At 57.2% G+C, this 21,389-nt stretch overlaps 2 protein-coding genes across 5 annotated transcripts in view; one reads left to right on the top strand and one right to left on the bottom strand.

The window, feature by feature from the left end:
* Positions 1-16,319, top strand: part of MYH7B (myosin heavy chain 7B) — a 55,403-nt gene extending 39,084 nt beyond the window's left edge. Inside the window, exons 12-43 of one of the 2 annotated variants that reach the window (XM_047069795.1) lie at positions 134-232; positions 737-840; positions 994-1,132; positions 1,439-1,557; positions 1,649-1,798; positions 1,973-2,143; positions 3,355-3,534; positions 3,626-3,758; positions 3,845-3,921; positions 4,362-4,449; positions 4,650-4,767; positions 6,809-6,932; positions 7,040-7,176; positions 7,923-8,178; positions 9,108-9,350; positions 9,987-10,163; positions 10,266-10,411; positions 10,754-10,844; positions 10,932-11,321; positions 12,151-12,277; positions 12,365-12,483; positions 12,575-12,771; positions 12,916-13,265; positions 13,352-13,476; positions 13,579-13,694; positions 14,174-14,570; positions 14,645-14,770; positions 14,871-15,041; positions 15,133-15,237; positions 15,331-15,426; positions 15,889-16,026; positions 16,118-16,319. In XM_047069795.1, the coding sequence (XP_046925751.1) occupies positions 134-232; positions 737-840; positions 994-1,132; positions 1,439-1,557; positions 1,649-1,798; positions 1,973-2,143; positions 3,355-3,534; positions 3,626-3,758; positions 3,845-3,921; positions 4,362-4,449; positions 4,650-4,767; positions 6,809-6,932; positions 7,040-7,176; positions 7,923-8,178; positions 9,108-9,350; positions 9,987-10,163; positions 10,266-10,411; positions 10,754-10,844; positions 10,932-11,321; positions 12,151-12,277; positions 12,365-12,483; positions 12,575-12,771; positions 12,916-13,265; positions 13,352-13,476; positions 13,579-13,694; positions 14,174-14,570; positions 14,645-14,770; positions 14,871-15,041; positions 15,133-15,237; positions 15,331-15,426; positions 15,889-16,026; positions 16,118-16,129 (5,021 nt within the window). In that variant the 3' untranslated portion in view covers positions 16,130-16,319. Of the gene's footprint in view, positions 1-133; positions 233-736; positions 845-993; positions 1,133-1,438; positions 1,558-1,648; positions 1,799-1,972; positions 2,144-3,354; positions 3,535-3,625; positions 3,759-3,844; positions 3,922-4,361; positions 4,450-4,649; positions 4,768-6,808; positions 6,933-7,039; positions 7,177-7,922; positions 8,179-9,107; positions 9,351-9,986; positions 10,164-10,265; positions 10,412-10,753; positions 10,845-10,931; positions 11,322-12,150; positions 12,278-12,364; positions 12,484-12,574; positions 12,772-12,915; positions 13,266-13,351; positions 13,477-13,578; positions 13,695-14,173; positions 14,571-14,644; positions 14,771-14,870; positions 15,042-15,132; positions 15,238-15,330; positions 15,427-15,888; positions 16,027-16,117 lie in introns of those variants that run through there. The other variant, XM_047069794.1, reaches the window with a different exon arrangement.
* Positions 16,291-21,389, bottom strand: part of TRPC4AP (transient receptor potential cation channel subfamily C member 4 associated protein) — a 69,713-nt gene continuing 64,614 nt past the window's right edge. For all 3 annotated transcript variants that reach the window (XM_047069797.1, XM_047069798.1, XM_047069799.1), the window contains 6 exons: positions 21,024-21,114; positions 19,848-19,988; positions 19,141-19,249; positions 18,420-18,532; positions 17,387-17,593; positions 16,291-17,205 (listed from right to left, as the gene is read on the bottom strand). In XM_047069797.1, the coding sequence (XP_046925753.1) occupies positions 17,068-17,205; positions 17,387-17,593; positions 18,420-18,532; positions 19,141-19,249; positions 19,848-19,988; positions 21,024-21,114 (799 nt within the window). In that variant the 3' untranslated portion in view covers positions 16,291-17,067. The remainder of the gene's footprint in view (positions 17,206-17,386; positions 17,594-18,419; positions 18,533-19,140; positions 19,250-19,847; positions 19,989-21,023; positions 21,115-21,389) is intronic.

Here is a 21,389-nt window from a genome sequence, read left to right as displayed (position 1 = left end):
TTGGCATGTGTGTGGATACAGTGCCTCTCTACACACCCCTGAGACAACTTCCCCCACCCCTTCAGCTCTACTGGGGTGACCCACTCTGGGGAGGTACAGGGAGAAGGTAGGCTAGTGCCCCTCTTTTCCCCAGATCTCCTGGAGAAGTCGCGAGTGATCTTCCAGCTGCCTGGTGAGCGTGGTTACCATGTCTACTACCAGATCCTCTCGGGGAAGAAGCCAGAGCTGCAGGGTGAGGGCCAGGGGTGGATGAAGGGGGAGTCAGAGCCCACGGGGCTGGGTGGGACTGCCCCTCCACTCCTTAGCTGGGACTCCTAGTTACTGCTGAGCTCTCTCCTTGTACTGGAGAATAGGCCCCTAGTGTCATGGCCCTGGCAAGGTTGTCCCTCATTCTGTCCTGAGACTGGAGAGGCCCCATCCAGCACCAAGGGGGAAGCAGTGGCTCTGTCTAGGCCCAGCTATGCACTCTTACAAGCCCCTCAAGGACACAGTGTGGTTTTCCCTGTGCCCTAGCACCCTGCATAGTGACTGGGCTCATTCCTCAGAGAACCATAAAGAAAGAAAAGCCACAGGCCTGGGGGAGGGGGTGAGAAACTCAGCTACACAGAAGTCCTGGGAGGGCCCTAGAGTTCCCTGCCTGGGTGGCCCCCAGAACCTTCCATGCTGGGATGGGAGGGAAGGAGAAGCACTGGGTGAATGCAGCCAAACCCACCGTGCTTCTCTGCATGTCTCCCAGATATGCTGCTTCTGTCGATGAACCCCTATGACTACCACTTCTGCAGCCAGGGTGTCATCACTGTGGACAACATGAATGACGGCGAGGAGCTCATGGCCACTGATGTAGGTCTCTGGTGGGAGAGAGGCAGGTCGGGGCGCCTGCAGTGTGCGGATGCGTGAGGCTGGGGGGAGGTCAGGGAGCAATTCCAGTGCCCTTAGCTCAACTGGCCCCTAGAGAAGCCCAGACTTCTCTGATCCTTCTGTCCCCTGCCACAGCATGCCATGGACATCCTGGGCTTCAGCGTGGATGAGAAGTGTGCCTGCTATAAGATCGTGGGGGCCCTCCTGCACTTCGGCAACATGAAGTTCAAGCAGAAGCAGCGGGAGGAACAGGCTGAGGCTGACGGCACTGAAAGTGAGGGGGCCTGACCCTGGCCTGACCTGGTCATCATCTTGACCCTGATTCTAGTGTCCTGTCCGTGACCGTTAACCTTAACCCTTGTCCACAGCCTTTGACTTAAGTCTTACCTGGCCTTGATTGTAACCCCTGATTTCTCAATCCCGGACCCTCACCCTTCTGAGCCGTATAGTTTGCCTGCCCTGAACTCAACCTCTCCCTGCCTCCCTCTTCTAACTCCAGGCAGAGGCCAGTAGCACCCCCAGGTGCCCATATTCTTGCCCTCCTCCTCCTTCACCGCCCCCCTGCTGTGTACCCTGCCAGGTGCTGACAAGGCTGCCTACCTGATGGGGGTCAGCAGTGGGGACCTCCTTAAAGGCCTTCTGCACCCCCGAGTGCGTGTGGGGAACGAGTACGTGACCAAGGGCCAGAGTGTGGAGCAGGTGAGCTGTTTGCAGGCCAGGGCTCACCTGGAGACAGTGGAGCAGGGTACCCTCCTTGCCAGGTCCCAGCCCAGCCTCTCCACACCTCCAGGTGGTGTTTGCCGTGGGGGCTCTGGCCAAGGCCACCTATGACCGGCTGTTCCGGTGGCTGGTGTCACGGATCAACCAGACCCTGGACACCAAGCTGCCCCGTCAGTTCTTCATTGGGGTCCTGGACATCGCTGGTTTTGAGATCTTTGAGGTGAGAGTGGGCCCACACCCCTGGGCTCTGTTCTCTCCAAGGCAGAGGACCATGGGTGGATGGGGGCCAGAGCCCCGGGACTCTGCCTGGAGGTGGCAGTGAAGTCGCGCACATCCCCATTCCTCCATGGGTCTCCCTGTGTGTATCTGATGAGCCTGGCACCTCCCTCTATAGTTCAACAGCTTTGAGCAGCTGTGCATCAACTTCACCAATGAGAAGCTCCAGCAGTTCTTCAACCAGCACATGTTCGTGCTGGAGCAGGAGGAGTACAAACGGGAGGGCATTGACTGGGTCTTCATCGACTTCGGCCTGGACCTGCAACCCTGCATTGACCTCATTGAGAAGGTGGGGCCTAGGGCAAGGCCACTGCAAGGGGAGGGGGATGGGGGTGTGGCGAGTGAGCAAGAATGAGCGTGTGCTGGCTTGTGAGCGAGCGTGTGCAAGCACTCATGTATGTGTGCAGTGGTGCATCGATGTGAGCTTGCGTATGTGAGTGTGGCTCTGTGTCTCTGTTCGTGTGTGTGAATGGCAGCTCGTGCATGGGTGTGAATAGGTTTGTTGGAGGTTATGTGAATGTGTGTTGGTGGGTACGTGAGTGTGCACCCAGCACTGTGGCCAACAGCCTGTCATGGGCACACACAATTTTGCAGTTCACAAGGGCCTACTGCAGCCACAATCTCACCGGACCTGCCTGGGGGTAGGCAGGGGAGAGTATGTCTGCTAATTTATTTGATTGATTATATCTATTTCCCTGTTGTACAAAGACTGCAAGAAAGAAAAATCAAAGAAAATCTGAAAACTCAGGAGTAAAGGGGAAAAAAAAAATATATTTGCCCCCTAACCCTACTACAGCCTGTGTCTTGGCACTTTGGTTAAGTTGCCTCCAAATCCTTTATCCTGGACGTGCATTTTCTTTTATAGACTCAGACTCATATCCCATCTTTTTCTCTGAAAATGTATTTTGAACATTGAACATTGCTGAAGAAGCCACAAGAGTTCATGCAGCAGGCGATTTTTTATGCATTTCTGTGTCCTGCTTTTGCATAGTTGGGTGGTCAACAGTTTTTGCTGTGAGATCAGCACTGAAAGTATTCATTTCAACACTTAGTAGGTTAGGAAATTGAGGTCTAAGGGCCTCCCTGCTAGTAAGTGAGGAAGCCAAAATTTGAATTCAACTGCCTTTTTCCCCCCTTTTATTGTGTGTGTGTGTGTGTGTGTGTGTGTGTGTGTGTGACAGAGAAAGAGAGAGACAGACAGACCACAGACATCAGGAGGTGGGTGGGTACAGAGATTACAGTTTGAGTTTGTGCACCTGTGAGCAAAGAGGACGACCCAGAGCTGCAAATCATGCGAAGGGAGTTCAAAGCCAAGAAACAAACTTCTCTTTTGGAAGACAGGACTCCTGGGTACCCATCTGGTTTCTGTCCCTCCCAGCAATGGCTGAAGTTGGGGGTCTGGGAAGGCTTCCAGAAGGAGGGGTTCCGGGTTATGGGATCTGGCCCAGCCAGGATGGGCTGGCTTGATGATGGCCCTTCAAACTTGTTCCCTGTCCCCAGCCACTGGGCATCCTGTCCATCCTGGAGGAGGAGTGCATGTTCCCCAAGGCCTCAGATGCCAGCTTCCGGGCCAAGCTCTATGATAACCATGCAGGAAAGTCACCCAATTTCCAGCAGCCACGGCCTGACAAGAAGCGCAAATACCAGGCCCACTTTGAGGTGGTCCACTATGCGGGCGTGGTAGGTGCCTGTTGGAATCCCAACCCTTGACCCCCTTCTTCCCTTCTCCTGGTTCCCCAACCTTGCTCAGCCCCTGTCTGGTCTCTGCCAGGTGCCTTACAGCATTGTGGGCTGGCTGGAGAAAAACAAAGATCCGCTGAATGAGACGGTGGTCCCTATCTTTCAAAAGTCGCAGAACAGGCTCTTAGCCACCCTCTATGAGAACTATGCAGGGTCCTGCTCCAGTGAGTACAGAGGGACAAGGTCACCATTCTATAGGGCACTCACAGAGTGACGTCCCCCGGAGTGACTGGTCCCATGTCTCTCCTAGCCGAGCCCCCCAAGTCTGGGGTGAAAGAGAAGCGTAAGAAGGCAGCATCTTTCCAGACGGTGTCCCAGCTGCACAAGGTGAGGCCCAGTCGGGGCCCCATGCAGGCCCTCACCTGCCAGTCTCCAGCCCCGTCCCTGGTCCCTGCTCTGTCCCCTGCACCCTGGGCGGGCGGCTGTTAAGACTTGCAGTGATGTTTAACTCCTCTCTTGTGAACATCACAGCAAGTCTGTGCTGCTTCCCGTCCGCACGCTGCCTGGGCAGGGTTTGGGGGGGATGGGGTGGGAGCCACGGGGCCTGTGGGAGGCATGGTGATTGGATGGGGGAGTGAAGACTTAGGCGACTGACAGGGCCCCAGTCAAACAGAAGAGGGAAGAGGGTCCCAAGGAACAGTGGAAGGACAGATGTGCAGAGGCATGCTTAGACGCCTGGCTCACCAGTCCTCAGCAGGCTGACCCACTATGGTTTCCAATTCTGCTTCTTGCCCCTCTTGTGCTTTCTCCCCTCTCCTCACCCCCAGGAGAACCTCAACAAGCTGATGACCAACCTACGGGCCACACAGCCCCACTTTGTCCGTTGCATTGTCCCCAACGAGAACAAGACCCCAGGTAGTCACCCCAGGGCTAGGTTGGTGGGGTGAGGACATTGGAGGGAGGGGACAAGGCAGACTTAGAAGCTGGGTCTTCCCTCTCCTCAGGGCCTGCGTGGTCTCAAAGAAAGCCCCTATGTGGGCTGTTGGTCTTTCTCTGGGGCATGAAGGTGTGTCTGTTGACTTCAAAGCTTTCCCTTTAACCTCCACCACAACCAGGGGTCATGGATGCCTTCTTAGTGTTACACCAGCTTCGCTGCAATGGGGTTCTGGAGGGGATCCGGATCTGTCGCCAAGGATTCCCCAACAGGCTGCTCTATGCTGACTTCCGGCAGCGGTGGGTGTCTGCCTGCCCAGCCCTGGCTTCCCACCAACCCCTTTCCTGCTCCTATACAGCCACCTTCCCCCTTGCCCTCCCCCGGGTGTAGGCAGCAGCCTGAGGGAATGGGAAAGGCACACACTTAGAGCCAAAGGGATCAAGGTTCCAAGGACTGAGATTCCAAACACAACATGGAGACTGGGCTGGCACCCCGATGGGAGATGGTGGTAACTGAGACAGGGGTGGGCTAGGGGAGTAGCCATCAGGCTTCGGGTATTTGAGGTGTAGCCAGTAGGCCATGTTAATGGATTGGATAGGGAATAAGAAAAAGACAAGGGTGATCCCAGGTTTGGGGCCTGAGCAACTGGGGAGTAGATGTGCTGAGATACCAAGATGGGGCTTTTCCATATTATGGAGTGGGGAGGGATAGTGGAGTGAGTTCCACTTTGACCAAGTTAGGTTTGAAATGTCTTCAGCAGAGGTTCGAGAAGAGAAGTCGAAGTGGGGCAGGCAGGAGCTGGATATGGATTTGGGAGTTGAGTGAGGGGCCCCATAGACTAGACTTTGCGTAACGCCAGTCAGTGCTGTTAGCTCCTTCCCCCTTCCCTTTAATATGTTTGATTTTATCAGCTACACATGTCCATAGCCCCCCTCCCCTGAAGTACCTGTAGTCATGCACACTGACGTATGCATGTTGGCACAAATATAGTTGGCGTGCTTCCACGCATGTGCATGCTCGCTCGCTCTCCCTCCTTCCTCCCCGCCCACCCTTGTTTTGTGAGTTTGTTTTTTCATGTAAGAGAGATTCTCCTTATCAGCAGACATAAGTCTGCACCATCCCCCTTTTTTTTCTTTTAATTAAGACTTCTTTAAAGAGCAGTTTTAGGTTCACAGCAAAATGGAGGGGAAGGTACAAAGAGATTTCCCATATGCCTTTGCTCCCCCCCCCCCCCAGCCTCCTCCATGATCAGCATCCCTCACCAGAGTGGGACATTTGTTACAGTGGCTGGGGACAGGAGAATCACCCAAAGTCCATAGTTTACGTTAGGGTTTGCTCATGGCAGTGTACGTCCTGTGAGTTTGGACAGATGTATTAATGACGTGCAGCATCATTCCTTTTGTTCTGGCTATAGTATCCCAGAGTCTAGTGAACCGTGCTTTGTTTATCAGCCCCTGGTGAGGGGTCTTTCACGTTTCTCTGACCTTAATGCTATGGCCACAGCCACCTGGACCCACAGAAGTGGATGTGCTGGGTACCCTTGCTCTTGTTTAGAATTCTCTCTCTCAAATGTTCTTTCGGCTTTGATACACCATACCATATCACCTTCTTTATATTTTTTGCCTTCTAAAAAAATAAGATGAATTACAAAAAATTGTAAGTTAAAAAATTATAAAAGTGTTGCGTGCCTGTTGTAAATACTACAATCTCTCCCTTTTTTAAGTTTATTTATTGAGAGAGAGTGCAAGCAGGGGAGGGGCAGAGAGAGAAAGAGAGAGAGGATCCCAAGCAGGCTCCGCACTATCAGTGGAGGGCCTGACCTGGTGCTCGAACCCAGGAACCATGAGTTCATGACCTGAGCCAAAATCGAGAGTCAGATGCTCAACCGACTGAGCCACCCAGGCACCCAATACTACAATCTCTTAAAGAACTTAATTAATGGGGGCGCCTGGGTGGCGCAGTCGGTTAAGCGTCCGACTTCAGCCAGGTCACGATCTCGCGGTCCGTGAGTTCGAGCCCCGCGTCGGGCTCTGTGCTGACGGCTCAGAGCCTGGAGCCTGTTTCCGATTCTGTGTCTCCCTCTCTCTCTGACCCTCCCCCATTCATGCTCTGTCTCTCTCTGTCCCAAAAATAAATAAACGTTGAAAAAAAAAAAAAAAAAGAACTTAATTAATGAATGTATTTAAATGCAACCCAAGGTTTGTAAGCAGACTGTGCTCAATCCCCAGTGTCACCATGCTCCCCCATTGGAGCCTCTGCTGTGGCATCTGGGAGGCCTTCGAATATTCCCTTGCTCCCCTGCCCAGCCCCCTCCTCAGCAGCCCTCCCCTGCTCTCCCAGGTACCGCATCCTGAACCCCAGTGCTATCCCAGATGACACCTTCGTGGACAGCAGGAAGGCCACAGAAAAGCTCCTGGGCTCATTGGACATTGACCACACCCAGTACCAGTTTGGCCACACCAAGGTTGGGGCACATCGGACTTAGGGCTGACCCGGGGGTGGGCAGTCACACTGGACAGGACACATGCAGGTGGCTGGGGGTTACACCTGGTGCATCCTCCCCCACCCCAGGTGTTCTTCAAGGCTGGGCTTCTAGGCATCCTGGAAGAGCTTCGTGACCAGCGTCTGGCCAAGGTTCTGACGCTGCTACAGGCACGGAGCCGGGGCCGCCTCATGCGCCTTGAGTATCAGCGCCTGCTTGGAGGCAGGTGTGTGTGGGGAGGGAGCAGCAGACAGGGGTAGGGGTGTGACCACGGTATCCTGGCTGCCGGGACCACCAGGCTCTCCAACCCTGTGATATTGTCTCTCACGTGGGTCAGACTATCCCTGCGGCTGGTTAGGTGTCTCTGAAGGAGCAGGTCCTGTCTTGTCCCCCTCAACTGCAAGTTTCCATTTCCTCACCTCAAAAATCAGGATAAGATCACCTTTCTCTTCACTCCAGGCCACTCAGAGTGGTAATAATGACAACCAGTGTTTCCCGAGACTCTTAAGTGCCAGGCCCCAGGCAAGAGGCTTTATTTGCATGATCTTGCTTAAAGTGCCAAACAGTCCTCAGGAGGCGGGCACTGTGATTATACTTCATCAGCAGAGCGGCCCTCTGAGTCTGAGAACCAGTCAGATGGCTAGTGGTGGGGAAGCTGGGGTGTGAGCCCAGGCATGTGACCCCAGAGCTCTGAGTATATCAGGGTACATTCCTGGTTTCTTCAGGACACTGCAAGGGCCACCAGGACATTTAGGGCTTCTGAGCCCTTACCCTGGAGGCAGACCCATTTGATCTTGGGCTTCTCTCTCCACCTCACAATAAAGCAGAGGCATTAGATCCACTTGAGATCACATGCTGAAGCATTCACCGTGTGCAGAGCCCAGCCCAGGGCAGGTGCCCAGGAACATCGGGGTTGTTACCGTGGAGGGACAGCACTGAGCCTCCTGGCCACCCGTGTCTTCCCCTCCCCAGGGATGCCCTGTTCACCATCCAGTGGAATATCCGCGCCTTCAATGCCGTCAAGAATTGGTCATGGATGAAGCTCTTTTTCAAGATGAAGCCATTGCTGCGCTCAGCGCAGGCCGAGGAAGAGCTGGCAGCCCTTCGGGCGGAGCTTCGGGGGCTGCGAGGGGCACTGGCTACTGCGGAGGCCAAGCGCCAGGAGCTGGAGGAGACACATGTCAGTGTCACCCAAGAGAAGAATGACCTGGCCCTGCAGCTCCAGGCAGTGAGTAGGGGAGGGGAAGGGAGATGGAGGGTTTCCATTGGTGACCTATGCCCTGGCACTCCAGAAAACCCCAGGCTGCTTTGAGGAAACACAGCCAGACCCCTGGTCAGGGTGGACGTGGTGCGCCATACAGGTGCTCAGGATCTGGATCTTTCTTCTGACTCCCAAACATGCCATGAGATACTGTGGGCTCACGTCCCCCATCAGAGTCAGTCTGTCCCCGTGTCCTGATGCTCCCGCCCCATGCTACCTTGGCCTCCTGCTAAAGCTGCAGTGGAGCCCCATCTCCTTGGCCCTCCTTCATTCCTGTCCCTGACACAGACCCATGCTCCCTTCTCTGGTTAAGGGCCATGGAAACCCAGGTGGCACATAACAGTAATGGCCAGAGGGCAGGGATCAAGGGTCTGGAAACTTCCCAAGTCCACTGAGTCATTCCTTCCTTCAGCAAACACTATGAGTATCACCTGTGTGCCAGGCCCCACGGTCGCTCTGGGGACACGTTGGTGGGAAGTCAGGCCTGTGGTCACAGAACTCACCTGCTAGTGGGCAAGCAGGGGTGAGGAAATGGTGAGGCGGGAGAGAATACCCAAGCCAATCATGGCACAGCTGCCTGTCCCCTTGGAAGGCCATAGCCCAGAGCTCTCTGAGAGCCCTTGTTTGGGCTTCTCACTCTGGGTTGCCCCAGCCTGTCTGACGTTCCCCTCTTGATGGTGCTGCTTCTACCCCTGCCCATCCCTTTCCTTGAGCCCCCAGCCCAGCACACCTGAGCCCCTTTGGGGCCAAGAGCAGGTTATAGGCATTCCTTGGTCCCCAGCTGAGCGTGGGTGTCACACGTTTGCATGGCACTTTTTTTTCTGGGGCCTGGCCTCGTGTCTCTCGGCTGGTTTGCCTGGCCATGGCTCTGTCCCATTCCTCATGTCCCTCTCCAGGAGCAGGAAAACTTGGCAGATGCTGAGGAGCGCTGCCACTTGCTGATCAAGTCCAAGGTACAGCTCGAGGCAAAGGTGAAGGAGCTGAGTGAGCGGCTGGAAGATGAGGAGGAGGTGAATGCTGACCTGGCCGCCCGCCGGCGCAAGCTGGAGGATGAGTGCACAGAGCTCAAGAAGGACATCGACGACCTGGAGCTGACACTGGCCAAGGCCGAGAAGGAGAAGCAAGCCACGGAGAACAAGGTATGGTCTGGGCCGGGTGGGGGGAAAGGCTCCGAGCCAGGGGGCTGGCCGTGGGGCCAGGCAGTTGCTGCTCTCCCTGCGGGCTCTGTGACGCCCCTGCTGGGTGGCCCCTCTCTGTGGGCTCCCATTTCCTCCTGTCAGGTGGGGTTAATAGCAGCACTTCCCTCATTAGGTTGAGGATTCAGTGTGTGACCACCTTTTGCTTGCACTCAGCACAGGGCTTAGCGCACAGCAGGTGCTCAGTAAATGCCAGTATTTTGTCATCCATCCTGGCTGGTAAGGCCCGTGAGGGCAGGAAGCCCCTTTCCCGGCTCTGCATCCCCTGGGTGCCTCTGGATCCCTTCTGCCCCTGACCCCCTAGCACAACCCCATGTGGTTCACAGGGCCGGGAATACTGACTCATTATATAGGAGGGAAAGAGGGGCTCACTCAGGTGCTCACAGGGGAAACCAGGACTGTCTGGAACACCCGTTATATTGAAAGTAGCTGGCATCTACTACTAATTGAGGCTCAGAGTGAAACGACTTGCCCAAGTCCCCCCTAGTTGGAAGGGGCGGTTGCTGTGACCTGGCATGGTGGCTCCTTGCACCAGAGTGTGGGAGGGGCATCCTCACGGTGACCCTGGCCCTGGCACAGGTGAAGAACCTGACAGAGGAGATGGCGGCACTGGACGAGTCGGTGGCCCGGCTGACCAAGGAAAAGAAGGCATTGCAGGAGGCCCACCAGCAGGCCCTGGGTGACCTACAGGCGGAGGAGGACCGCGTGAGCGCACTGGCCAAGGCCAAGCTCCGGCTGGAGCAGCAAGTGGAAGATGTGAGTCCTGGTCACAGCAGGGGCCTGTGTGGTGGCGCTGGGACAGCGGGGCCGGTGGCTCACGCCTGGGGGCTGATCATGCCTACCCCTCCTGCGCCATAGCTGGAGTGCTCCTTGGAGCAAGAGAAGAAGCTGCGCATGGACACGGAGCGCGCAAAGCGCAAGCTCGAGGGTGACCTGAAGCTGACGCAGGAGTCGGTGACGGATGCTGCCCAGGACAAGCAGGAATTGGAGGAGAAGCTCAAGAAGTAGGCATGGGCCGGGTCGTGGCAGACTGGCAGGCGGCCTCCTGAGCCTATACCCCGGTTCTCCCTCTGGACCCTCCAGTCAGTTCTGCTTCACTGCAGGCGTTGAATGTGTAGGGTTGAGATGGGAGTCACTCAGGTGCAGGTGGTCGTGTCCTGCCTTCCTTGCCGCCAATGGTCCCAGCCAGGCTCTGGTGGGGGGTGGTTTGAGAGGGAACACAGGGATGAGGTCGCTGAGGACTTGGTGCCTCAGGTGGGGAGGAAGGAGACTGGAGGACCAAGGGACTCCAGGCAGGTTGATGGAAGTGAGGACTTGCGCTGGCTCACGGCCCCCTCCACCTCCAGGAAGGACTCTGAGTTGAGTCAGCTGACCCTGCGGGTGGAGGATGAGCAGCTCCTTGGGGCACAGCTACAGAAGAAGATCAAGGAACTGCAGGTGTGTGGGGCACGGGGTGGACCGAGTGCGGGAAGGGCCAGGGCCAGAGGCACGCAGAGGTGACTGCTGCCGTCTGCCTGTCCCCAGGCTCGGGCGGAGGAGCTGGAAGAGGAGCTGGAAGCGGAGCGGGCAGCCCGGGCCCGCGTGGAGAAGCAGCGAGCCGAGGCAGCCCGGGAGCTGGAGGAGCTGAGCGAGCGGCTGGAGGAGGCTGGCGGGGCGTCCGCAGGGCAGCGTGAGGGCTGCCGCAAGCGCGAGGCCGAGCTGGGCCGGTTGCGGCGGGAGCTGGAGGAGGCGGCACTGCGGCATGAGGCCACGGTGGCTGCCCTGCGACGCAAGCAGGCTGAGAGCGCGGCCGAACTGGGCGAGCAAGTGGACAGTCTGCAGCGGGTGCGGCAGAAGCTAGAAAAGGAAAAAAGCGAGCTCCGCATGGAGGTGGATGATCTGGGCGCCAATGTTGAGACTCTGGCCCGTGGCAAGGTGTCTGCCTCCTTCCTGAGTCTAGCATTCTGACTGAGCTCTGATCCCGTACCCATCTAGACTCTAAACTGATCCTGACTCCAGCACTGACCCTACCCCTGACCCTGTACCTGATCCTGACCCCTGACCTATTTATCAGTCATCCATCCCCAACCCCACACTGGTCCTGACCTCAAACCCTGATTCCTAACTCTGGGCCCTGACTCCAGGTCATTTTTGACCCAGCATCTAATTCTAACCTCTCAGTCCTTGACCTCTGTCCTGACTGGTCCTGTCTCGAATCCCAGCACCCAGCCTTGACCCCTGACCTTTGTACCACCTAATCCTGACAGCTGACTTATGAGCACTGTCTGCAACTGACTTCAGACTCTAGTATCCTAACCTCATTCTGGCCCTCTCACTTCTGACACCCATCTTTAAAAAAAAAAAATTTTTTTTAACGTTTATTTTTGAGACAGAGACAGAGCATGAAGGGGGGAGGGCCAGAGAGAGAGGGAGACACAGAATCTGAAACAGGCTCCAGGCTCTGAGCTGTCAGCACAGAGCCCGATGCAGGGCTTGAATTCACAGACCGCAAGATCATGACCTGAGCCGAAGTCGGACGCTTAACCGACTGAGCCACCCAGGTTCCCCCAGACACCCATCTTTTAAAGCCAAGGTCCAGCAGTAGAATCTCTGACCCTGAACTTGGGGCTCTGCTTTCGCTTTGATTCCCGGACCCATGTCTAGCCTTCTAGTTCCCAGTCCAGGGGTCCTGGCCCTGATTGGCAGCTCCAGACATTGCCTTGTGATTCACAAACTTGTTCTGACTCCTGACCCTGGATCCCAGGCCAGTGCCGAGAAGCTGTGCCGGACCTATGAGGATCAGCTGAGTGAGGCCAAGATCAAGGTGGAAGAGCTGCAGCGGCAGCTAGCAGATGCGAGCAATCAGCGTGGGCGGCTGCAGACTGAGAGTGGTGAGGCCGGGGGCTTGGCTGGGCCACCCTGGGGCCTTGGCGCTGCCCCTCACCCGCCTGACCTGCCACTCACCCTCGGCCCCGCAGGGGAGCTGAGCCGCCTGCTAGAGGAGAAGGAGTCTCTGATTAGCCAGCTAAGCCGGGGGAAGGCCTCGGCCACCCAGAGCCTGGAAGAACTGCGGAGGCAGCTGGAAGAGGAGAGCAAGGTGGGCCGGCCACCTGCTCCCACAGAGTGGGCAGGGTGGGCCCTGGGGCCACCAGCCCGGCCCAATACTGAGGTCACTGAGGTCCTTGCAGGCCAAGAGTGCGCTGGCCCATGCTGTGCAGGCTTTGCGGCATGATTGTGACCTCTTGCGGGAGCAGCACGAGGAGGAGGCAGAGGCCCAGGCTGAGCTACAGCGGCTGCTGTCCAAAGCCAATGCTGAGGTGGCCCAGTGGCGGAGCAAGTATGAGGCAGACGCCATCCAGAGGACGGAGGAGCTGGAGGAGGCCAAGTGAGCGCCTTAGCAGCCTGGCCATCACCATGTAGGGGTGATGCCTGAGCCTCTGAGCTTTCAGGGGGTGAGGGGGGAATACGGGGACCTTACTGCCAGATTCCCTTGACTATGCGGTCCATACTGTCCGCTCCCTTGGCCTAGAAAGAAGCTGGCCTTGCGGCTGCAGGAGGCAGAGGAGGGAGTGGAGGCTGCTCATGCCAAGTGCTCATCACTGGAGAAGGCCAAGCTACGACTGCAGACAGAGTCAGAGGACGTGACCCTGGAGCTGGAGCGGGCCACCTCGGCGGCTGCAGCACTGGACAAGAAGCAGCGGCACTTGGAGCGGGCGCTGGAGGAACGGAGGCGGCAGGAGGAGGAGACACAGCGTGAGCTGGAGGCTGCCCAGAGGGAGGCCCGTGGCCTGGGCACTGAGCTCTTCCGGCTGCGCCACAGCCACGAGGAGGCGCTCGAGGCTCTGGAGACGCTCAAGCGGGAGAATAAGAACCTGCAGGGTATGATCTGCTGTGGGGTCACTGAGGGTGCCCTGCTCTGGCCACCTGGGATCAGGGGTGAATGAGGTGCCCTGTTCATTCTGCAGAGGAAATCAGTGACCTCACAGACCAGGTCAGCCTCAGCGGGAAGAGCATCCAGGAGCTGGAGAAAGCCAAAAAGGCTCTGGAAGGGGAGAAGAGTGAGCTTCAGGCCGCACTGGAGGAGGCTGAGGTCAGGGACTGGCCACAGGGGCAGGGCGGGCACTGACCTGCTGCTTCCCTGGCCTCCCCTCTCCTGCAATGCACGCTCACAGCCCCCATGCCCATGCTCCAGGGAGCCCTGGAGCTGGAGGAGACCAAGACTCTGAGGATCCAGCTGGAACTCTCCCAGGTCAAGGCTGAGGTGGACCGGAAAGTGGCTGAGAAGGATGAAGAGTGCACTAACTTGAGGTAGGGCGGCCAGAGCCAACCCTGTCCTCTGCCACCCCAGGATCCACTCCTCTTGAGGCTAACACCCCTCCTGTCCCCACTGAGGGCAGGAGAAATACAGGCAAGCAGTGTGGGCTGGGCCCCTCTGTGTGCACAGGCACCTCGTTTGCCCCTCCCCTGGGCCTCTTTCAAGGTCAGGACTATTGGCCCCAGTCTAGAGGCCAACTTTGGAGGCTAAAGGATGTGTTCAGGGTTATACAGTGCAGGCAAGAGCCAGGGTTCAGCCATGTCTGTCTGCTGTGGAGCCTCACTCTTGTCCGTGAACTTGTACTGAGGGTGACAGGCAGTCCCAAGGGGCTAGAGATCAGGAAAGGACAAGTCGCTTATTCCCACAATGGATTCACGTCTACAACATTCCTTGGCGTAAGAGCAGGTCTAGTGCCTGTGCCCACCCCTTTCTCCTAGGCCACAACCCCCACTCTCCTCCCTCCTCCCCACAGGCGCAACCACCAGCGGGCAGTGGAGTCCCTGCAGGCCTCCCTAGATGCGGAGACTCGGGCCCGCAACGAGGCACTGCGGCTCAAGAAGAAGATGGAAGGTGACCTCAACGACCTGGAGCTGCAGCTGGGCCATGCCACCCGCCAGGCCATGGAGGCGCAGGCAGCCACACGGCTCCTGCAGGCCCAGCTCAAGGAGGAGCAGGCAGGGCGGGACGAGGAACAGCGGCTGGTGGCCGAGCTCCGGGAGCAGGCCCAGGCCCTGGAGCGGCGGGCCGCGCTGCTGGCCGCAGAGCTGGAAGAGCTGCGGGCCGCGCTGGAGCAGGGCGAACGCAGCCGACGCCTGGCGGAACAGGAGCTGCTGGAGGCTACTGAGCGCCTTAACCTCCTGCACTCGCAGGTGGGGCCGGGAGGGCGCGGGGATGCTGGCGGCGTGGGCCTGCCGGCCGGCTCTGAGACTCCGCGTCCCCACAGAACACGGGCCTCCTGAACCAGAAGAAGAAGCTAGAGGTGGACCTGACCCAGCTGAGTGGCGAGGTGGAGGAGGCTGCCCAGGAGAGGCGGGAAGCCGAAGAGAAGGCCAAAAAGGCCATCACCGATGTGAGGCTGGGCTGTGGCCATGGGGGCGCCTGGAGCTGAGACCGAAGGGACTTTCCCCTCCTGACCAGGCTCCCCCCCACCCCACCCTATCCACTAACAGGCGGCCATGATGGCCGAGGAGCTGAAGAAGGAGCAGGACACGAGTGCACACCTGGAACGGATGAAGAAGACGCTGGAGCAGACAGTGCGGGAGCTGCAGGCCCGGCTTGAGGAGGCTGAGCAAGCTGCCCTCCGCGGCGGGAAGAAGCAGGTGCAGAAGCTGGAGGCCAAGGTGCGTGCGGCCCTCCCAGGCCGGGGCAGGGGACGAGGGGGCAGCCTGAGGATGGGCTCTGGGCAGCAGGCCCATCCCTGGCTACTCGCAGGTGCGGGAGCTGGAGGCTGAGCTCGATGCGGAGCAGAAGAAGCACGCTGAGGCCCTCAAAGGGGTGCGGAAGCACGAGCGCCGTGTCAAGGAGCTCGTGTACCAGGTGTGTGACTAGGTCCGCCACGACGTGGGTGGGGGTGGGGTGGCCAGAACTGGCCCAGTCTGGGCAAGATCTAAATCGCCTTTGCCTGCCCAGGCTGAGGAGGACAGGAAGAACCTGGCTCGCATGCAGGACCTGGTGGACAAGCTGCAGAGCAAGGTCAAGAGCTACAAACGCCAGTGTGAGGAGGCGGTGAGTGCACTGGGGTCTGGGCAGCTGGGACTTGGAAGTTGGGAACAACTTCAGCGCCAGTTCCAGGCTCCTCAGCCGGAGATGATGACAGTGAGCAGTCTACTCCCTCTCTCGGCCCTGGATTGCCCATGTTGGCTTTGTGTACAGGCAAGCTGCCCTGAAAGGGCAGTGATCTAGCTCAGTGACCCCACTGTCCCAGTGGGAAGAGCGATCACTTCCTACCAGCTTTAGCTAGAGACAGGACCCAGCTGTCCCTGAAGGGACCCCAAGTGCTTTCCCTTCTGCGTGCCTCTGGAAGGACTGCCTTACCCCCCCCCCCCCCTTCTTCCTGCCAGGGGCACTGGTGATGGAGAAGGTAGAGGAGCAGTTGACCGGAAGCCAGGCCCCTCTGGGGAATGGGATGGGACCAGACTACCTATCTCAGTTACAAAGGGTGACCAGGAAGGCCCTTTGTGTCCCCAGGAACAGCAGGCCAGTACTAACCTGGCCAAGTACCGCAAGGCCCAGCATGAGTTGGATGATGCGGAGGAACGGGCAGACATGGCAGAAACCCAGGCTAACAAGCTGCGGGCACGGACCCGAGATGCCCTGGGACCCAAGGTGAGAGACTGCCATGGGGTACCCCTTGACCTCTGCATGGGGGAGGGAGGATGGGAGGGTGAAGCTCACTCAGCTACTCCTGTCCCCTTAGCACAAGGAGTGACACCTGAGCTCTGAAGACGATGCCTGCTGTGTGCCGTCTCCTGCTGCACCCTGAATAAATGCCATGTCTGCAGCTCCAGCTACTTGCCTTCTCCTTTTTTGAGGTTCAGGAGAGCAAAGGAACACACAGTCCCTGGACAAAAGTCACGTCCACAACAGTCATTTAAAATAAAGTTCTTTAATAGTCTCCATTTAATTGGTTTATTTGTTGTTAATAAATTGGCAACACAAGGAGGGGCCAAGGGTGTGCTCCTAGCCAGGCTCCTGTGTGTGTGGGCTCAGGCAGGAGACGCTGCCTTGGGGCAGGGCACAGCCACCCGGTGCCCCAAGGGATGGAAGAAAAGGGTCCCCACTTCTAGGGAAACCCCCTGGGATGAACACAGCGGCCAGTGAGCAAACAGAACCAGAGTCGCTAAAGGAAAACAAGGGAGGGAGGGATAGATAGGCAAGGGTGGGGGAAGGCAGCGTCCTCTGGTAGCCCCCACCCCTGCCCGCGGGGGCTCAGAAGCCTTTGCCTGGGTCCAAAGGCCAGAGCAAGCTTGGCTCACAGATTGGAGGAGGGTGCCCATATCTCCCTCCCCACCCCGGGACTGACAGCCAAGAGACAGGGCAAGAGCTCAGACAGAGCTATTTTTTAAAGTTCCTTTACCTCTCTCTGGATGGGCTGGGGCCCCAGGGTTCTGAAGGAAGGGTGGGCATAGTATCCCTGTCCTTATCATGGGGGTCTTGAGGGAACTGAGGTTCCCCAGTGACCTGGGGCCCTCAGACCCAAGGGCTTCTAGATGCTCCCTCCCCACAAGCTTGTACCTGAAGACCTGGGGCAGACAGAGTTATCGGGGAGGCAGGGGAGGGGAGTGACCAGGCAGGGTGTGTGGCACACGTACCCACGCTCACCCACACTGGCCCTGGCCCAGCAGCCTCCCGAGGCCTGGCCCAAGGTCACTCCTCGGTGAAGTCCCTGTCTATGTCCATGTAGGGCTCCTCAATGTAGCTGACGAGGGCAGAGGGTGACTGGCGGTCTGGGTTCAACAGGATGGACACGGTCTCTTTCCAGTATGAGAAGCTGATGCAGGAGCTCTGGGCAAAGAGAGAGGGGTTAGGACGCCTGGAGGACCCAGGCCGAACCAGGCACCCCGTGGGGAGGGCTGGCAAGGCGACAGAGAGCTACCACACAGCCCAGGCAGAGACCACACCCCCAAGACAGCCCATGGCCTGCCCACTGGGAGGTTGGGGCGGGGGGTGGGGGGGGGCCACTCACATTCTCCAGGCAGGTGCTGTCCTTGTCCTTGTGCAGGTAATGCTGCTGCCAGAAGCGCAGCAGGTTGTGGAAGTTGTTGAGTAGGAAGCCGGGGTACTTCTTGCTGTGTTCCATTCGCTGCAGCAGCCGCAGGTACAGGGGCAGCCGCTCTTTCCGCCGGGCCAGCATCAGGATCACCAGGCTGGTATTGAGGCAGCTGACGTTCTCCTGCGAGGCGCCAGGCGTGCCACGTTAGGTGCATGCAGGTAGCCCCAGTGGCCCCTGGTGGATCTGGGGTGCCACTGGGCAGGGAGGAGGGTGTCTCATGCCATGCACTGAGCTGCCCCTGCACAACCCTGAGAGGATAGGGCATGGCGGGCGGGGGTGGGGGGGTCATCGTCAGTGGTCTAGAGTCCACTCCTCCTCCAGAATCAGTTCAGGCATCACTTCTTCCTGGGAGCTCTGGTTCCCGGAGCTTCCATCCCCAGGGTGGGGCAGGGTGCCCGCATTAGATGCAGCCACCTCACTTTCTAACTTCTGCTCAGCACCGAGCTGGGAGGGTCTCGGGCTGGTTCACTGTGCAGCCCCAGCCCAGTGCCCTGCCTCGGTAAATGTGTGCTAACTGAACGAACAAAGAACCACCTCTGAGGGGTTGAGCATTAACCCCATTTTAGAAAAGAGGAGTGTGAAGCTTAGAGAAGGGGCAGCTGCAGTTACTTAGAGAGTGGGAAGTCACATCAAGTCCAATCCCAAAGCCTGCACAGCAGGAGGAGCTCGGAGAGCACTGAACAGGGAGTCAAGAACTCCATGCCAATCCTGACCCATCTGTGACTTCAGAGACCTCTTCCCTCCTCAGGCCCCATCTGTAAAATGGCACACCGGTCCCTGATTGGAAAAAGTCCTCAGAATAGCTGGCGGGGTTTCCTAGGAACCAACAGACAGATCAAGACACATGTCTAGGGCAAAGATGGGACAGATCAACCCCTGGGCTCTGGGATGAGGGAAACTATTTCCAATCTCCCTTCCCCTCCTGAATGTCTGCAGGACCTCTCACCTGGGTCAGTGTCTGCACGTGGATGATGTTGATGAGGCGGAAGAGGAAGGACATCTGTGTGGGCACCTGGGATATGTAGGCAAGCAGGCGGCACTCGGACAGGACCTCAGCAACTGGGGACAGAGGGGCAGAGGTATGACAGCAGGCTCAGAAGCTGGTCTGTGGCTCAGGCCCAGGGACCTGCCCCTCAGGCTTGTAGCCAGGCCCCACTGGGGTCCTGACTTTGGAGATGGGAGCCCCCACCATGAAAGCAACACAGGAAAGGCCAGATGCAGCAGGAACAAATGTCCAGCTGTGCTGCCACCCAGGCTGAGCCTGCATTCTCATTACACCCCCCCAGGAGTTTACACCACCTTTCCCTCAGTCCCTTGCGGGGTCCTCCTCTCTGAGGCCTCCCTCCCTCAGGCTTCACCGTCTCGGTCCCTCTATTCCCAGGCGATTCCAGGCAAGAGAGGAAGGGTGTTCAGTTTTCTGCATTCCATTTGCACAATAGTTTCTTTACTTTTATTAAAATCTACATGTTCACTAAAGGAAGCACAGACGATAGAGAAAAGTCAAAGAGCCAAGAAAATCTCCCAGAGAGCCATAACCTGGACCCCAGCCATGTGGGCATTTGGTGCAGCTACTTATGGCCGTTTTGTCTCCTTGCTAGATGCTGGGTGTCTGACACCACTGTGGCCACACTGGGCCGATTCACCCTGGCACTGTGGCTTTTCCTTACCTTTCATGTCCACCTGATTTTCGAACCGGTCCAGCGACAGCGTGACGCAGCGCACCAGCATATTGGAGTCCACCAGAGAGCTGTTGATCTGCTTTAGGAACACCTGGAACTGCAGCAGAGGCCCAGCTCAGGCAGGTGGTGGTAGGCTCCCACTGAAGGTGGCCACGGTCCAGGGTGGGCACTGGCCGCACAGGGCTCCCATCCACCCAGGCCCAGCTGTGTCTCATAAGACTGAGGCCCAGACAAGCCGGGTGGCCAGACCCCCAACAGGAGCTCGAGCCAGGGCCGACGGCAAGCCCAGTGTTTTCTACACTGATGATGGGCGCTGGACTCCCCTCATGTTCACTTCAACTAGTTTGCACTGGGTTTCTATCAAACACACACCGTGAGGCTCACATACCGGGGCCGATCCTGCCCTTTTGGGGCTAATCGTGTCACCCACCACCTGCATCAGAGCCATTTTCACAGCCCACCTGCTCCCACCCTCACCCCTGCCCACAAGTAGCTGAGACGGTCACCCCCGTATACCCAGGGTCCAGCACAGAACCAGCACAGTGCAGAGGTGAATGGCCATTCGCTGAAGCCGGCCCACTGACTCCCCAGTATTCTCCAATTTCAAACCAGCACCCAAAGACTGGGAAGGACCGGGGCTCCAAGATAACTTCTGAATGATGCAGCAAACCCCATGGAGCCTGGGTTAGTCTTACCTTTGCATCAGTGTTGATATATTTATTAAATCTCTTGAATGCATCAACATTGAACTTCATCAACTCCCCCAGAAGGTCAAAGTAACTCTGGAGCACATCCCTCGACTTGCACTCGCTGTCCACGATGCAGTACAGGATGTGCTGGGGTGGGAGAGGACAGGATGAAGGCAGGAAGGTGGCTGAGCCCTGGGGCCAAGAAGCAGATGTGGCTGCCGCCCCCAGGCTGTGCTCAACCAAGCTGCCCACTGTCTGCCTCCCACCAGGGCCTGGCACGTAGCTCAGACCACATGACATCTGCTTTGAGTTAAGCATCCACGTCAGTTGATGGAACTCGTTTCCCTGTCTAGATTCTCATCTGAGGATGCTGGGCACTCCAAGGGCAGGGCCAGGCATGACACACCTCACCAGGAGGCTGGGGGTGGGTTGAGGTGTGCAGTCATGACCTCTTGCTTGCCCAGGGCTCTCCAGCCGGCAGGCGAGGGGAGCCGTCTCCAGAAGTAACAATGGCCACTGCCTGAGCACTGAGGCCACTCAAGTAACTGAAGCACAGGACTTAAGGGCACAGGACACATTTTGACCCCATGGTTTGTCTTTATATTTATAAGAAAGTTTATACCAAAATCAATGAATTTTCATCAGGAACAAAAGCCAGTTTAACTCTTACAATAGAGTTTTCTACAATAGTTAAACTGTTTCCATTTTTCATTGGCATTTTCCTGAAGTTATGCTGATTTAGATCAATTCCTTATGGATTTTACAACAATTCATGGGTCAGTTTCTTGTTTGTATCTTTTTTTTTTTTAAACCAATGATATCTCTGGCCACTTTGTTCCCTGCCTTTTGTAAATTTTGCTTTTTCTGCAGACCACTTTACAATAAAGGGGAATTGACTTTTGGTCAACAGCAAAGTATCCTCAGGGTCAAAAGGCCTTGCTGGGTTACTACAGACTCTTACACTCTTCCATGGCCACCCCCCAGATCCCTCAATCATCTGTTAAGCACCTAAGGAACCCACACTTGGAAACTCAGGGGAAGTCCCAGGACAACTGCACTGGCATTTCAAAATAGAGATTTGGTCTGCTCCCGACCAGCTGTCTAAGTCTCAGGAAGGAGAGCAATGCATGGGGCTAGGGGGAGAACGGGACACCCAACACCCTGGCTCCTCCAGGCTATTACCTCCAGAAGGCCTCGCTTCAGCAGGAACATCTGGTCTGCATAGGAGGTGGTCCCTCGGAGGAAACTCTCCACAGCCCGGGCTTGCCAAAACCTGCGACCCAAATGTTGACCCCTGGCCCAGGTGGCTAAGGCTGCCCTCTTCTGGCCCATATTCCATTCACCAAGGGGGCTGGGAGATATTTGCTGTCTTGCTTTATTCGACATTCACTGAACATCTACTAGGCGTCAGGCCTCATACTAGGCACTGGGGACATAGCAATCAATAGTCCTTATCCTCATGGAGCTGACAGCTCAGTGGGGAACTGTCATCTATTTGGTTCTGTCTGGAAGAAGCTATGTCTCAGAGAAGATGGATCCAGGATTAGA

Source organism: Lynx rufus, unplaced genomic scaffold, assembly GCF_022079265.1.
Source record: "Lynx rufus isolate CCGP_SWC_20201006 ecotype Redwood Valley unplaced genomic scaffold, mLynRuf1.p SCAF_8, whole genome shotgun sequence".
NCBI classification, from domain to species: Eukaryota; Metazoa; Chordata; class Mammalia; order Carnivora; family Felidae; genus Lynx; species Lynx rufus.
Note: the sequence above shows the minus strand (reverse complement) of the source record. Positions and strands in the feature narration are given on the sequence as shown.